This window comes from Drosophila sulfurigaster, chromosome X (genome assembly GCF_023558435.1).
Source record: "Drosophila sulfurigaster albostrigata strain 15112-1811.04 chromosome X, ASM2355843v2, whole genome shotgun sequence".
NCBI lineage: Eukaryota > Metazoa > Arthropoda > Insecta > Diptera > Drosophilidae > Drosophila > Drosophila sulfurigaster.
Window position 1 is genome coordinate 10,682,481 of NC_084885.1, and position 14,942 is coordinate 10,697,422.

The 14,942-nt window shown below is 46.6% G+C and overlaps 5 protein-coding genes across 7 annotated transcripts in view; 2 read left to right on the top strand and 3 right to left on the bottom strand.

The window, feature by feature from the left end:
• LOC133847820 (flotillin-2) overlaps positions 1-14,942 on the top strand; it is a 122,514-nt gene that overhangs the window by 96,285 nt on the left and 11,287 nt on the right. For all 3 annotated transcript variants that reach the window (XM_062283066.1, XM_062283067.1, XM_062283068.1), the window contains exon 2: positions 14,712-14,899. In XM_062283066.1, coding sequence (XP_062139050.1) covers positions 14,712-14,899 — 188 coding nt within the window. The remainder of the gene's footprint in view (positions 1-14,711; positions 14,900-14,942) is intronic.
• On the bottom strand, positions 155-1,140 carry LOC133847660 (uncharacterized). The gene is made up of 2 exons (XM_062282831.1): positions 924-1,140; positions 155-407 (listed from the first exon to the last, which is right to left on the bottom strand). Exons 1-2 carry the CDS (start codon positions 1,099-1,101, stop codon positions 292-294), a joined length of 294 nt encoding a protein of 97 aa, XP_062138815.1. The 5' UTR covers positions 1,102-1,140; the 3' UTR covers positions 155-291.
• LOC133847658 (glucose dehydrogenase [FAD, quinone]) lies at positions 2,030-4,064 on the bottom strand. The gene has a single exon (XM_062282828.1). The coding sequence runs from the start codon at positions 4,028-4,030 to the stop codon at positions 2,123-2,125; it is 1,908 nt and encodes a 635-aa protein (XP_062138812.1). The 5' UTR covers positions 4,031-4,064; the 3' UTR covers positions 2,030-2,122.
• On the top strand, positions 6,118-8,301 carry LOC133847657 (glucose dehydrogenase [FAD, quinone]). Its single transcript, XM_062282827.1, has one exon. It carries the CDS (start codon positions 6,147-6,149, stop codon positions 8,160-8,162), a length of 2,016 nt encoding a protein of 671 aa, XP_062138811.1. The 5' UTR covers positions 6,118-6,146; the 3' UTR covers positions 8,163-8,301.
• LOC133847659 (glucose dehydrogenase [FAD, quinone]) lies at positions 8,595-12,946 on the bottom strand. The gene is made up of 3 exons (XM_062282830.1): positions 12,681-12,946; positions 10,370-10,789; positions 8,595-10,313 (listed from the first exon to the last, which is right to left on the bottom strand). The coding sequence occupies exons 2-3, from the start codon at positions 10,749-10,751 to the stop codon at positions 8,815-8,817; spliced, it is 1,881 nt and encodes a 626-aa protein (XP_062138814.1). The 5' UTR covers positions 10,752-10,789; positions 12,681-12,946; the 3' UTR covers positions 8,595-8,814.

The window sequence follows — 14,942 nt, forward strand, 5'->3', positions numbered from 1 at the left end:
ATCGCGACAATAGAGCCACAACAACATTGTGCACATACAACGCCAAGTGGCAAGCAAACAAGTTGCCGCAAACACGTTTAACAACTTGACCGACTAGCAGATACCCTCGATAGTCGAATTGAAGTATACAACTTGAATATTGTTTGTATAAATTTTTATTCTATACACAGATAACGAAGCGTTTTTTGGGAAACAAAAAAAAAGTATGAGCTGAATACAAAAAAAAAACATTAAATTAAATACAAGTTAAATGAGTAGTGCAGACTGCTGGCGCCACCTGTCGGCCGCTGCTTACAGTCCACTATTCATGGCAATGCGCACGAATTGAATCGGCGCAGGCGGCTCGGCATTTGCTGCAGCGGCGATCAGACTGCTGACGGGCACCAGATTGAGGCCAACGCTGAGATCTGTGAAAGAATCAAAAGCTAGTTGAGTTGGTAGCTTAGAGTGGCATGTGGGGGGGGAGATGAAAGAATGCGGAGAATGCGAAAAGGAAGCAGGAAACTGGCAACTCGCGGAAAAAGCAGGAATTTGATGAGGCAGAAAGTTATCAGTAGTCAAAAGGTTATGGAAGAGATAACACCTAGAATATTCGGTGGTAGATTCGGTTTCAAGTTATTAGAGGGAGGTAGGTAGCACCGACTGTCCCCATGAGGGGACCATTGGAGGTCCGAAGCTGAGCCGGTATATGTTAAGTTATCTTCGTCTTAGGATGAAGAGGATTGAACAAAAGTTTGTCATAGAAAGTATGCCAGGAATGAGGAAAGTATTAGAAGAGAGCGAAGAGATTAGAAGGAAATAGTTCTTAATAGAAAGAAGGAAATCTTCAAGGAATGGGATCACAATAGAGCAATAGATAGAAGAAAGGAAGGCAGAAAGAACGAAGAAAGGAAGGAAAACAAATCAACAGGTGGCTGACTTACCCGATGGCACATTCAGGGCTGGCGATGTGGGCGCCGTTGCCTGTGTTGCATCCAGCTGTGTGGCATCCACGATGATGTCCTGGGGTCGAGCGTCTATCGATGGCAGCAGCCCGATGAGCACGATGAGGAGCAGCAAGTGAAACTGAAGCTGATGTTGGAGCTGCTTTGGTCGCGACATTTTGTTAGGAGCGGACGGCGTGAACTGGTTGATATGAAAAATCTCGGAAACCTTTTTGAAAACTTCGGCACAGTAAAGCACACACAAGCTGCCCGATTGTACGTGTGTGTGTGTGTGTGTGTCGGCAAACTGGCAAACTGGTAAAACTTGTCGCGTTTGCCATTTGGTTCAGCGCCCGCTCATAAATTACAACAATAAAGCCAAAAGCGCCAAAACGGCAACAGCTACAACTACAATCAAGACAGCAGCAGCAACAGTCAATGTCGCCAGAATGTGCTGCCAAATGTTGCAACTGCAACTGCGTCACGACAACATAGACACAAAGCACTCGATTTTAAACTCAATTAGGAACAAAATGCACAAAACTTCATTGGTTGACTCGCCTCCGCACATAAACGCCCCCTAGCGTCAGCTAATCGCATTAGAAACAGTTACAACACTGCGCTTTGCCATAACCTGAAATCTAAGAATAAGTTATACGATCGACTTGTGGCACAACGACTAACAAATACCCTGCACTAAAATGGTTGATTGAAATTCAATATTGATTGAATTTGATTTCATTTTTAGTTGTTTACAACTTAATTTTAATTCCACTCTCCAGAAGCACAATTATATATGTTAAATCAAAAACTGAACTCATAAAATTATTGCATTACTTAAATGGATTCATACTCGAATGTCTCTGTTGGAACTAAAAAGTTGTCAAATTGTTGCTTCGCATTTCCTCACTTGTAGTCTACTTTTTCCGCAGCGCAATTGCTGTTGGGGTGTCGAGTTGTCGGGTGGGAACTTTGAATGTTGAGCGCGCGAAGGTTGCGAAATTCTTTAGAGGCTTTGACCCTTGCCACATTGTTTGGCCCGGTTAAGAAATGATTGAATTGTTTCAATGCTTCGACCTCGGCGCGCAATTGAATGCCATTAATCATTGAGTTAAATATCTTTATTCATTCGAAAACATAGAGAGCAAGTTAAAGAGTGACTGAGACTAGACTGAAACTAAGTGAAATAAGCTGTTCAATTAAAGCCAACCACCGTGTGGATAACGATGCCAATCCTCCTTGATGATGTCCGCTCCGCGCTCAGCGATCATCAGCGTGGGCGCATTCGTGTTCCCCGTGGGAATCGTGGGCATGATGCTGGCATCGATCACCCGCAAGCCGCGAAGACCTCGCACTCTTAAACGGGGATCGACAACGCCGGAGGGATCGTCTAGAGGTGCCATTTTGCACGTGCCCACCGGATGATAGATGGTCTGGGAGTAGTAACGAGCGAGGCACTCCCAGAAGGCATCGCTCAGGTACTCGACCTCGGGACAGTTGCGCCACTCGTAGATGTTCATGGTGGCATTGAGACGCTGCATGGCCGGCGTCTGGGTGAGCTGATGGGACAGCTTGAGGCCCTCCACCATGATGGCCATGTCCAGAGGATCATCGTAGTAGTTGGCATGAATGCGTGGATGTATTTTGGGATCCGCAGACCGTAGTTGAACGTATCCACGCGAGCGTGGGCGCATCAGCAGCGGAGCAATCACAAAGGAATCGTGATACATCAACGGCTCAAAGGTATTCGCATAGTTCTCCAGCGTGATGGCAGCGCCACGTCGCCCAATCATGCCACCATCGGCGCCATAGCCATAGCTGCCCATGAACAGCTGCACATCGGGCCAATCCCGTCCAGACTTTTGGTAGCGTGTGTGTATAAAGCCCATCACTTCGCTCACAGGCATGGCGTAGAAGAAACCTCGCTGGCCATGCACAAAGTCATTGACCGAATCCTCGTTCAACAGCTCGGGCACAATGAACGACAAGTGTTGTCCCGGCTGCGGACTGTCGAAGGTATAGATTGCCCCTGAGGTGGATATGTGATCCTGCAGATTGCCGCCCACGCCTGGCAAATGCTGATGCACCTCAATGCCGAGCGGTAGCAGTTGTTCAGCTGGTCCCACGCCGCTCACCATCAGCAGCTGGGGGCTGGCCAAGGCACCGGCTGAGAGCAACACCTCGCGGCTGGCCAGCACCTTGTAGTGTCCCAGGCCGTACTCGAAGCTGACGCCCAGCACACGCTTGCTCGCATCCTTGGCGATGAGCAGCCGATTGACGAATGCCTTGAGCACAATGTCCAGATTGGGTCGCTGCCAGCTCCGACGCATGTAGCCCTTGTTGGCGCTGCAACGCAGTCCGTCGCGCAGCGTTCCGTGCGGCGGAGCAAAACCGCTTTGGGTGCGACCATTGAAGTCGCCGTCGGGATGCCCCAAGCCCAGTTGCACCGCGGCCGACATAAAGATATCGAGCAGCGGCGACGGTGAGCGGTAGCGTTCAACGCTGATCGGTCCGCCGTGGCCGTGATACGGACTGTGCTCGTAGCCGGGCACTCGCATGTCCTCGGCCTTGCGGAAGTAGTGCAGCACATTGTCGTAATCCCAGCCGGGGTTGCCTAGCTCGGCCCAGTGATCGTAGTCGTGGCGATTGCCGCGTATGTACATCATGGCATTGATCGACGAGCAGCCGCCGAGCACTTTGCCGCGCGGCCAGAAGCAACTGCGATCCTCCATGGCCAGGCAATAGCGATCGGTGGGCTCCGTGGAGTATTTCCAGTCCCAGGGACTGCGCTGAAATACGGGATACATTTGCGGCAAATCCATCAGCAGCGGCTCATCGCCGCCCGCCTCCAGCAGCAGCACATTCCACGCCGGATTCTCGGAGAGTCGAGCGGCCAGCACACAGCCCGCCGAACCGCCTCCCACGATGATAAAGTCATAGGTGCTGCGCAGCTGCTCGATGTGAATGGAGCGCACACGCTGCGCCTCATCGACGATGTCGCTGCGATAGTCCTTGATGCCCTTGTTGAGCATCAGTATCACCATGGCCGAGGGTCCCAGTGTGAGCAGGAACCGCCACATGGTCACAAAGGTGTTGACCGCCGTCATAATTGCATTCGATTCGATTGTCAACTGAATCTGGCTGTGCAAAGTGTTGCTCGCTGTTTGCTGCAACAGTTGCTGCATCAGCATTGCAGCTTGAGCGAGTGCAATGACCACATTGGGTGCTAGAGATGGACAAGTGTGCGATATATCGCTGACAATTTGGCTGTCACTTTTAAGTAAACTACAAAGACGGTGTAAGAGTTGGACAAGTGTGCGATATTTATCACAGATTATGCAGTTGACAATGACTTAATTGTGATGAGGACGCTATTATGAAATTTTGGGTTGAGCTAGAGACCAATTTCATTGTTAATAAAGTGATAGAGATGAACAAACAATTATACGATGATGACTGCAAATCTGAACTCTATGTTAGTAACTTTTGATAGGGATGACAAGTGAACGATATATCGAACGTATTCAAAAGTCGAGTAACTCTGTTTGTGATGATGACATTATTATGAAATTTTGAGTATACCTAGAGATCAATTTCATTATTAAATACCAAAGTAAATACTAGTGATGGATTAGTAAGATATATATCAAGAAGAAACTAAAAATCATTTTGATTATTATGTTAAGAAAGTGAGTGATAGAGAGAAATGTATGATATATCACAGCTACTGCAATGAAGAAAAAAAGAATAATAGCACGTAGATTGTGGTAATGCAATTGTCATGATATTTTGGTTATTTTGGGCAATTTCAATATTTTGTAGTATACCAAAGTGAATGAAAGAGATGGCGAAGTGTGCGATGTATCACAAATACTGCAGTGAAGATAGCTTCACAACAAAACGTATTTTGAAGGCACATAACTTTTATTGTGATAATGGCAATGTTATGAATTAATTAATCATTAATTAGCTGTATATACATATCATTAATAAGCTGTATGCCAAAAATAGCCATGCAAGCTAAGCTAATAAAACGATAAGCATATTGCTGATAGTCAATAGCTGAGTGAAAATAAACCAAATAAAACACAGATACATTTAATTACCTATGTCAGCTATAATATATCACATAGTCTTACACATTCCTATAATATTGACAATGTATAGAAGATCACTTTCTTATTGTCGCGCCTCGTTGTCTATCTCTTTTTGCCCCGTGTGCACAATCAAGTGCATTATCACTAAACTTTGCTATACTTGTATAGCATATACTTTATATACCCTAAGAATTAGGGCACTAATTGTATAATACTGCACATTGTGCTTATCTTTCGTTTTTTAATGTGCGCATACCTCTTTGTTTTGCTTGTCGTGTTATTCTTTTTCTGTTGTGGTAATCTACCACTGTGAGTACTCATAAATCCAATAAGAGTGAGTGTCAGTAGCAGTGAATGAGTGTGTTTGAATTAGCTCCGATTACACTCTAGATCTACAGCACAAACTTGGAGTGTAGAGTATTGCCGAGTGTTTCTCTTGATCAGCTGCAGATTATGAAACCGCAAAAGTTTCATTTCAAATCTATGCGGAGTTTTAATACACTTTCTATATTGAATAAATATTTTAAAGTAAAATATATTTTTTCAACAATCTTTCGCATTTTTTAGCACTCTTATGGAGTATACCTAAAGTAGTAACTTGACTTTCTTAAAAGTATCGCTCTGAATTATGCGTGACTTATGGAAATATACGTGACTGCAACTGATGAGTATTCATTGCATTAAGCTGGCATGCTAGCTTAGTAAATACCCTGCAAAACAATTGATTTGCATATAATTTGATCGTAGAATCAATTTCACAAAGGTTCTTTGTTTCAAAAAGTGAAAAGCTTTCTCTTGTTGCAATCAAGTCAAGTGTCACGTACTCGATCGCATTCTTAGCATGCTCTTTTTTGAGCATAGCTACCCAACAGCTATGTTAATTAACAGCGAAAGCTTCTGCCGCCGAGCGCGATTGCAGCAGCGAAAGGGGCGGCAGCTGCTTTAAATATTTAAAGCGCAGTGCAAACAGAAATTGAGAGGCAAATGGCAGATAAAAATAATAAAATATTTTTATCGTCGCAGATCATGACAATAAAGCAAAAGCTAAAGCAACGATAAAACGAACGTTTTGACGGCATCGAAGGCAACAAGTCACACAGCCTTGGCCTGGCCTAAACAGTTCAAAATGCAACGCCCGAGCGTGCGGTCTTTGCGCAGGGTGGCAACCCTGTACACGCTCTTCACACTACTCCTAACAGGAGCGTTATTTGTGACTGCTGACGTCACGGAGATACGCAGCAATGGCATCGGAGTCTCGCTGCTGCAATCGGTGGCCACAGCACTCAATGCCTCTGCCGCACAGCTGACGAACAGCAGCGTTTGGCCAGCATCCTACACTCCGCCACCGGAGAACGAACAAGTGGAGCTCAACACCTTTGACTACATTGTGGTGGGAGCGGGCAGCGCTGGCTCCATTGTGGCCAGCCGATTGAGCGAGCAGCCCGATGTGAAGGTGCTGCTGCTGGAGGCGGGCGAGTTGCCGCCTCTTGAGTCCGAGATCTACGGCCTGAGCGGGACGTTGCATCACGATGTGCGCTACATGTGGCTGGACGAGGCGGAGCCCAATGTGCGCTGCTGTCAGGCAATGGCTCCTCCACACGGCTGCTGTTGGTGGCACGGTCGGTTGCTGGGCGGCACCGGGGCCATCAATGGCAACATCTATGTGCCGGGGAGTGCGGCGAACTATCAGCGTTGGCGCTGGCAGCTCGGACTGCGTGGCTGGGATTGGCCGCAAGTGCAGCGCGCCTATCTTCGCCTCCAGCAGAGGTTGCAGCCAAGCTACTTTCCGGTCTCGCCGCTCAATCTGCGTCTCTCCTCGCTGATCTACGCGGCTAGCGGCGAGCTGGGGGTGCCCAAGATGCAGCAGCCCCTCATCGCGGGCAGCAGCTTCGGGTACACACATCACGTCCCGGCCACCATACGCCAGGGCAGGCGAGCCAACAGTGCACGCATGTTCCTCGCCAGCGCAGAGCAACAGCAACGATCCAATCTGCGCGTTCTGCGCGGTGCTCTAGCGGAGCGTCTGCTCTTCTCCGGGAGTGGACAGCGGGCACGTGGCGTGGCCTACACCATGAGTGGGGACAATACCACGCGTGCTGTGTGGGCGCGGCGTGAAGTTATTGTCAGCGCTGGCACGCTGAACTCGGCCAAGTTGCTGTTGCTGTCTGGCATTGGACCAGAGGAGCACCTGTCGAGCGTGGGCATCAAGACGGTGCGGCATCTAGCGGGCGTGGGGCAGAACCTACACGATCACGGCATGTTGCCGCTGTTCCTGCGCTTCACCAGCAACTGTGCCGTCAACAGCAGCAGCGCCCAGGAGCGCAGTGCCTACGCCGCCGACTCGGTGGCCGAGTATCTGTTGCAGCAGCAACGCGGTCCCATGGCCGAGAGCTACTCGATGATGGGTTTCCTCAACTCGAGTGCGCCGCACAGTCGCTCGGGGCAGCCGGATCTGCATGTGGTGGCGCACACGTTGTTGCCACGCGGTGGCAGCGGCAGCTTCGAGTATCTGGGCTTCCGACCCGAACTTGTGGCCGCCCAGCAGGCAGCGTTGCAGCGCACGGATCTGCTGCAGGTGATGGGATCGCTGCTGTTGCCCAAGTCGCGAGGTAGCGTCAGTTTGCGCAGCAGTGATCCGTCGGACAGTCCGCTGATCTGGAACAACTATGGCGCTCATGTCGAGGATCGTGCCACACTGTTGCGCTTTGTCCGCTACGTGCAGCGTTTGACGCGTACTCGCGCCTTTCGCAGCTGCGGCCTGCAGCTGTGGCTGCCACCGCTGCCCGAATGTGATGCTCTGCAGCCGGACTCGGATGCATATTGGATGTGCCACATTCGGTACATGTTTGTTGGCGCTTGGCATGCGGTCGGCACTTGCCGCATGGCCGACAAGAGTGATCCACTTGGCGTCGTCGATGAGCGACTACGGGTGCGTGGCATCCAAGGGCTGAGGGTGGTGGATGCCAGTGTCATACCGGAGGTAACGGCTGGCAACACAAATGCACCCGCCATGATGGTCGCCGAGCAGGCGGCGCGCATGATTCGCGAGGATCAGCTGGGTCAGCAGAAGAGCGGAGAGGGCAGCGACGAACGGGAGCAATCTAGTGAAGTGCCGGAGCAATCAAATGAAATACATATTTGAAGAAGGCTGCGCTTAGCTACGATTCTGTTAGACCCTTTACTACTACAACATATCTAGCAATAATCAAATAGATTGCAGCACTTTCAAGGTACTCAGCCAGACTCTATACTTTAGCAATAAATATAACTCCTGTTTATTATTTCTTGATGTTTACTCCTTAGCGCAAAATAATACTTAGTTCATTCTTTCAAGCCTCTTACTTACTTTTGAGCAACAAATATATAGACTATTTAAAACTTTTTCATTGTTTTGTTTAAAATTAGCAAAACCACAATTTGCGGTTTGTGCCTTTATTGATACAGCATATTAGAGGAATGTTTTAATACAAAGCACAACTTTAATCTTTTTGCTGTTTAGATATGATATGATTAACTAATCCATAATGATGAAAGCGTGCCAACTTTATCTGATCAACATAAAACGCAACCAAGCCTCGGTCGAAATACTCATTTAATGGTCACTTGGTTTGACTTGTTCGTACAGTTACAATAAATACATGGGATTGTCTTAAGCATAACAAAAAAAAGAAAATAAATTTGGGTTCTCGGAGGAAAAATCCCTTAAGTGTAAAGACCTCAAACATTCACGCACTCACTCATTCACGCTCGCATTCACACTCAGATTCACTCTCATACCAAATGCTGTCTCCCTATCAGACTATTGTGTTCTTAATCCAAAACTCCTTGATCATATCGCTGCCTTTCTCAGCAATCATAATTACGGGCGCATTCGTATTGGCCGAGACCAACTTGGGCATGATACTGGCGTCGATCACCCGCAGACCACGTATGCCGTACACCCGCAACTTGGCATCTACTACCGCATCCTTGTCCCAATACGGTGCCATCTTGCAGGTGCCGACGGGATGATAGATTGTCGAAGTATAGCGACGCACCATACACTCCCAGTAGGCGTCGGTGAAGGGAGCCAGCTGCTCACATCCCGGCCAGTGTATGCTGGAAAGACGTGAGCCAAAGCGTTGCATAGCCTTCGTTCGGGAGAGGGCTACGGCTATTTTGACACCCTCAATTAGAGTCTTCATATCGAACTCATCGGTCAGATAGTTGGGAAAGATGTAGGGATAGTCGAAGGGATTGCTGCTGCGCAACTTGATGCTGCCCACGCTGCGGGGACGCAACAACATCGGTATTATGCTCCATGCATCCCGATTGTTGATCGGCTCAAAGACCGACCTATAGAATGCGTCCGTCAATCCGTGTGCCTTGCGCAGCTGTGATCCGCCATCGGAATTAGTTGAACCCGACACAAAGTGGAACTCAATGTCCGGCCAGTCCAGTGAACTGTTCGCATACTTTGTGTTCACATAGGCGAGACCCTCGACGCCCCCGAGTATGGTGAGAGGACCTTGGCCAAAGACTGCATACTGCAGCACCGTTGACATCGTGTGAAAGCGATTCTCCACAATAGAAACGGGCTGATTCACGAGGAATGTCAAGCCACCGAGACCAATGTGATCCTGCAGATTCTCGCCAACGCTCAACTCCTTGATAACCGGAATGCGATGCTTGGTCAACTCCTTGCGTGGTCCAACACCGCTCAGCATCAGCAGTTGCGGACTGTTCACCGAGCCACCAGACAGCACCACTTCCTTGGTGGCACGCACATGATACAGCTTCTGATCTTTAACAAACTCGACGCCAAATGCCAGCTTGGTGACCGGATCGATCATGATGCGGGTAACATGCGAGTTCATCGAGATGTGCAGATTAGGACGGAGGCGAGCGGGTCGCAAGAACGCCTTGGATGTCGAGCAGCGCGAACCACGTCTTGTGGTGCCCTGGGCAATCATGAATCCCGTCATTTTCTCGCCATTCAAGTCGCGATTGTCGTAGCCCATCTCCACGCCAGCCTCAACGAAGCTAGCCGCCAGGGGCGTGTGGTAAGGTGCCTCGCCCACAGTCAAATAGCCGCCGGTGGCATGGTAGGGTGTGCTGGCCAAGTAGGGATTAGTATTGTCCTCCGATTTCTTGAAGTAGTAGAGGGCATCGCGATACGACCAGCCGGGATTGCCGAGAGCCTCCCAGTTTTCGTAGTCTCTCTTTGAGCCTCTGAGATACAACATGTAGTTCAGGACAGATGATCCTCCTAAGACCTTGCCCCTGGGCCAATTGCAGCGTCCACCTTGCATAGCTGCCGGGAAATCGAAACATTAGCTGTGCCAAATTTGTAAGAATGTTTGTACTTACCCAAACATGAAGTTCCCGAAGGTTCGGTCTTATACTGCCAGTCGATCTTCGAGAGTTGCAGATAACCGGCCATGAGCGGTACATCCGTCAGTTCGGTCTCATCGCCACCAGCCTCCAGCAACAGGACATTCCAGTTCTCGACCTCGGTCAAACGATTGGCAACAACAGCGCCGGCAGAACCGGCGCCTATCACAATGAAATCATAGTGATCGAGTATGTCATCGCTGCTCACATCGCTGGGTTTTGATTCGGGATCCATGATCTCCTCATACTGGAAATAGGCAACCGCTGCCATCAGCATCGGTATGAACCAACTGTTGCTTGTTGCCGCCGTCACCGCGCCTCCAATTGCCGACGCGGCGCCCACAATAGCCGAGCTCATGTTTCAATCGATGGCGTTCGTCCAAAATCTCAACGTGTCTGTAATAGAAAATATTGTAAAGTCAATTAGCGAGTTATGCGATGTGATGCGAGTTTTACTTCTGGATATGGAAATGAATTTGCTAACGTCGCTGGTGACACAATCGTAGAAAATGTCTAACCAGAGATTGACAGCTTATTTCCAAATTAAGTAATGGAAATCCGCTTTTTCGTTGGATTATTCAACAACTTTCCACCCTTAGGGCGATATTTGTATACTTTCTCAGTATGAGGTAAGCTTTTGAATATGATTTGAAAAAAGATAAATAATGATTGAAATAGTAACACGAATATTTCGTATCAACTCCCTCCCTCAAGTGGTCAATACCGTAACTATATGTACTAACTTCCCCGTAAGTTGTCAACAGTGTTTTTCTTGCCAAACACTCTTGTCAATCAGTCAACGGGTCAGGCTTAAATAATTTGCATGTAATGTATGTAATCGGGTTATCGTTGTGAAGTGCTGTGATGGGGGAGACAGGAACACACTTTTCATGCTTTCAACATTTCGATCACGATCTGTAATTTCGTAACTCCATTTGCTATGCATACCCTACCTAAAGCACATCTGGTGGTTGTCGTGGTTGTCGGTTGTCCATTACAACATGCACGGAGCTTATCACACGTTTTTCGATCGGAATTCGAAATCAGCGCTCCCAAAATGACGAATTTGTGCTGTTCGTATTTGAGTGCGAAGCTTTTTCGTAATGCGACTTTCGTTCTAGCTAAAAGTGCCGTTACTTTAAGCTTTTGTAAGAACTTTTAAAGCAACTGACATTTGGCAGCACAGCAGAGCTTCGGTTAGTGGTGAGAGAAGTGGAACAGTCAGAGGTGAAAGAGGGGGAGCGGAAGGTGCTGCAAGTCTCCCACATAAAAGTGAAATCTTTTGCGGCTGTTATAAAACTTCCATTGAAGCTATGCAGCTTTTCTCTCATTATTTCTGGCCAGAAAGCCATGCAACAATTGCTTCACACACGCACACACACAGTCACACATTTAGAGAGGCAAGCGCAACCAGTTTGTGGCCACGCCCTGCAGTAAATGCCGCCCTATCGATTGAGAGGAGTACGCTGACTTCTTGGCTTGTTGTGTTGTTGGCTACTCGCTTGTTGATTGCGGCTTTGCAGCTTGTGGCTGCTGCCGAAAACATTTCCTGTCGCTCAGTCTCAGTCGCAGTCGCAGTCTCGCTGACTTTGCATAATCTTTGCCTGGACCAAGTCAATAGCATTAGCAGCATTCGCAGCTGTTGTTGTTGTTGTTGCTGTCTTTGTTGTTGGCAATTACAAACTTGTTGTTGCCGCTAATAATATTTGATGTGATTGCTGTTGTTGTTGCAAACTGGTTGCCGCTGCGCCGAGTTGAATGTGCGCTACACTGCTCAAGTTCAAGGTACCAGCTGCAAAGCGCTGTCCAGCGACTGCGACGTCGACCGCAGCAGCGGCAGCCACAGCAGCGAGGGGTCAGCACTGCGAATAGGCGCTAATTAGATGAGCAAACAGCGCTAAAGAGAAATGCATAACACACGCATACGCATACGCAAGCAAAAAAAAAAAACTTAACGAAGCCGTGCCGTGAATCACTTTCGTTGAGAAAGCTTCTCTGCGTAGGCGTTGCGTCGCGTCGCTGCTGCGACGTCAACGGCTTAGAATGTTTTTGATTGTTGTTGTTGTTGTTGCGCGAGCCTTTTGCTTGTTCTGTTTTGCTGTCTCTTGCGCTGCCGCAGCCGCTGCTTCTTGTTATTGTTGTTGACTTTGATTTCTTTTTGCCGTTGGCACACTTTTCGCATTGTTATTTTGTTTATTTATACATGCGTATAAAATGCGTGTGTGTGTGTGTGTTAGTGTATTAATAATGTATTTTAATATATGTGTTATTATTGCTTTTCACTCACTTGCTGAACACTTCTTAGAACTGTGTTAAAGGAGACAGTGACAGAGAAAGAGTTAGAGAACGAGATCGTACGATTGCGAGAGGGTTTTTTTTTGTGTATATTTGCCGTTTTGTTTGTTTGTAGCCTGAGAGCCGAGTTCAAGCGCCGCCTTGGAGCTTTTCGTTGTTGTTGTTGTTGTTGTTGTTTTGTTGTGCTTTCTTTCAACACTTTCTTTCTGTGCGCTTTCTGCAGCCGCGCGCTGCGACGTTCGCTGGGCAACTGAGACGCATAAAATGAAGTGGAACCAGAGCCAAAAACAGCCACAGCAACTAGAAATGGCCAAGCCTCTCTCACTCTTCCTCCTCCGCTCTCTCGCTGTCACATTTTAAGCCGCTCTCTCTATTTGTCTCACTCGCTCGTTCGCTCGATTTGCGCTCTCTTCGTCAAATCCCTTTCTCTCTGCAAGCTCGACTCCAACTGTATTTGCTTTTGCTTTGGCGTCAGCTGCGTTTGCGTTTGCGTCTGCGCAACGGTCGCAATGCCCTTTTTAATTTGGCTGGCCTGCAATGAGGGCCAAGCACTGCAGCTTTGTTTTGTTTTGTTTGTTTGTTTTTTTTCTTTGACCCGTTAGTTGGCACTGCAAATGGCCAATTGCTTCCTGCTTAACTCGACTTGCAGCTGACAACACTCGATCATCACTTTTTCGACTCATTTGACGTGTTTGCCGGCACGTAGACAACACACACACACACACATACACTCTTCGCACTCGCACACTCATTCGTGAAGGCAGCGAAATGCTTTCACTCTTACTATATAAGCCGCTAAAGTCGAGCTTTGCTGCCAAAATGTGCGTACACAAGCGGCGTTATTTGTGGGTCATACTTTGGCCGGCCCATCATCAGGCCATCGCACCTGGCCACCTGGTTGCCCCAATGACGTCAGCAAACAGCTGCAAAACGGCCAACTATTTGGCGGGAATATAGCTAAACAACTTTGATTACATATATGCACAGAGCTTGGGTATAAAAGTATTTCGATTATTTCTGAACTTTAATCACACATTAAGATGATAGAAGATAAAAAGAGAAATAATACAAGTTAATTACAACGAAAATAAATAAGAAAATTAGAAAAATTATACAATCTATTTGAAGCAAACTACTTACTGTTATAATATTCCATAATTGGAAATAGAAAGAGTTGATTAAATGATCCAATTTTGTATATTTATTTAGTAATATTTTATAATTGATCTTTGAAGAAATCAATCCGAAAATGTTCCTCTCAAATATTATATGTTCTAATAAAAAAATCAAAAAGAGCACTGCAAAACTGTATTTCTGTTATTCTTGATCCACATAGAATAAGATGAGCTCTTAAGTTCATTATAATCTAAATTTTATAGGCAATAACCTGTGAATCTAGAAAACAATAAATATTATAGTGCAAGGAATATTCTTAAAAATGACAAATATAAAATGATATCTATAAAAAAGCAAACAATGTTTTTAAATACCCACTAACGATTCTTTCAATCTTCATGGGAACTTGAACAATGTGTCTACTAAAATGTTTGATATTCATTGGGGAACTCAAAAGAAGAACTAACATAATAAAACATATTATGATAGTGCATCTATTTGTTTTATCATTTAAAATGTTAGCTTCAAAATTTTTATAACAGTTTTTATTTAAGTTCATTATAATATAAATTTTATGACAGAACTATAGTTAAATACGCAATACTCAGTCAACCAAGAAAATAATAAATATTGTGTTGAAAGAAATGTTCTGGAAAAAATTAGAAATATAAGAGGATATCTTCATACGGCTGTTAAGAATGCAAACTATGTTTTTAGGTACTCCCTAAAGATTCTTTCAATCTTTAATCGTTGGGGAAAGAACAAAACGAAAATAGAATTTATAATCGTTAAAATATATTTATTTTATTATAGAAATTTCATAACTTTTCTATAAAACAATTTACCATATATTGGCTAACCCAAAACACTCGCTTACTATATAATCTGTTTTTACTCACTCTTTCAGGTGGCTGCTGCGGTTCCACAAAGAAGCGGACAATCGTCGGAGGCTGGGCATGGGCCTGGTGGCTGGTGACGGACGTGCAGCGTCTCTCCCTCAACGTGATGACCCTGAATCCGATGTGCGAGAACGTGGAGACCGCTCAGGGTGTTCCATTGACTGTGACGGGTGTGGCGCAGTGCAAGATCATGAAGGTATGTGTGTGTTGTTTGAACCGAACTGAGCTGATCTATCCGA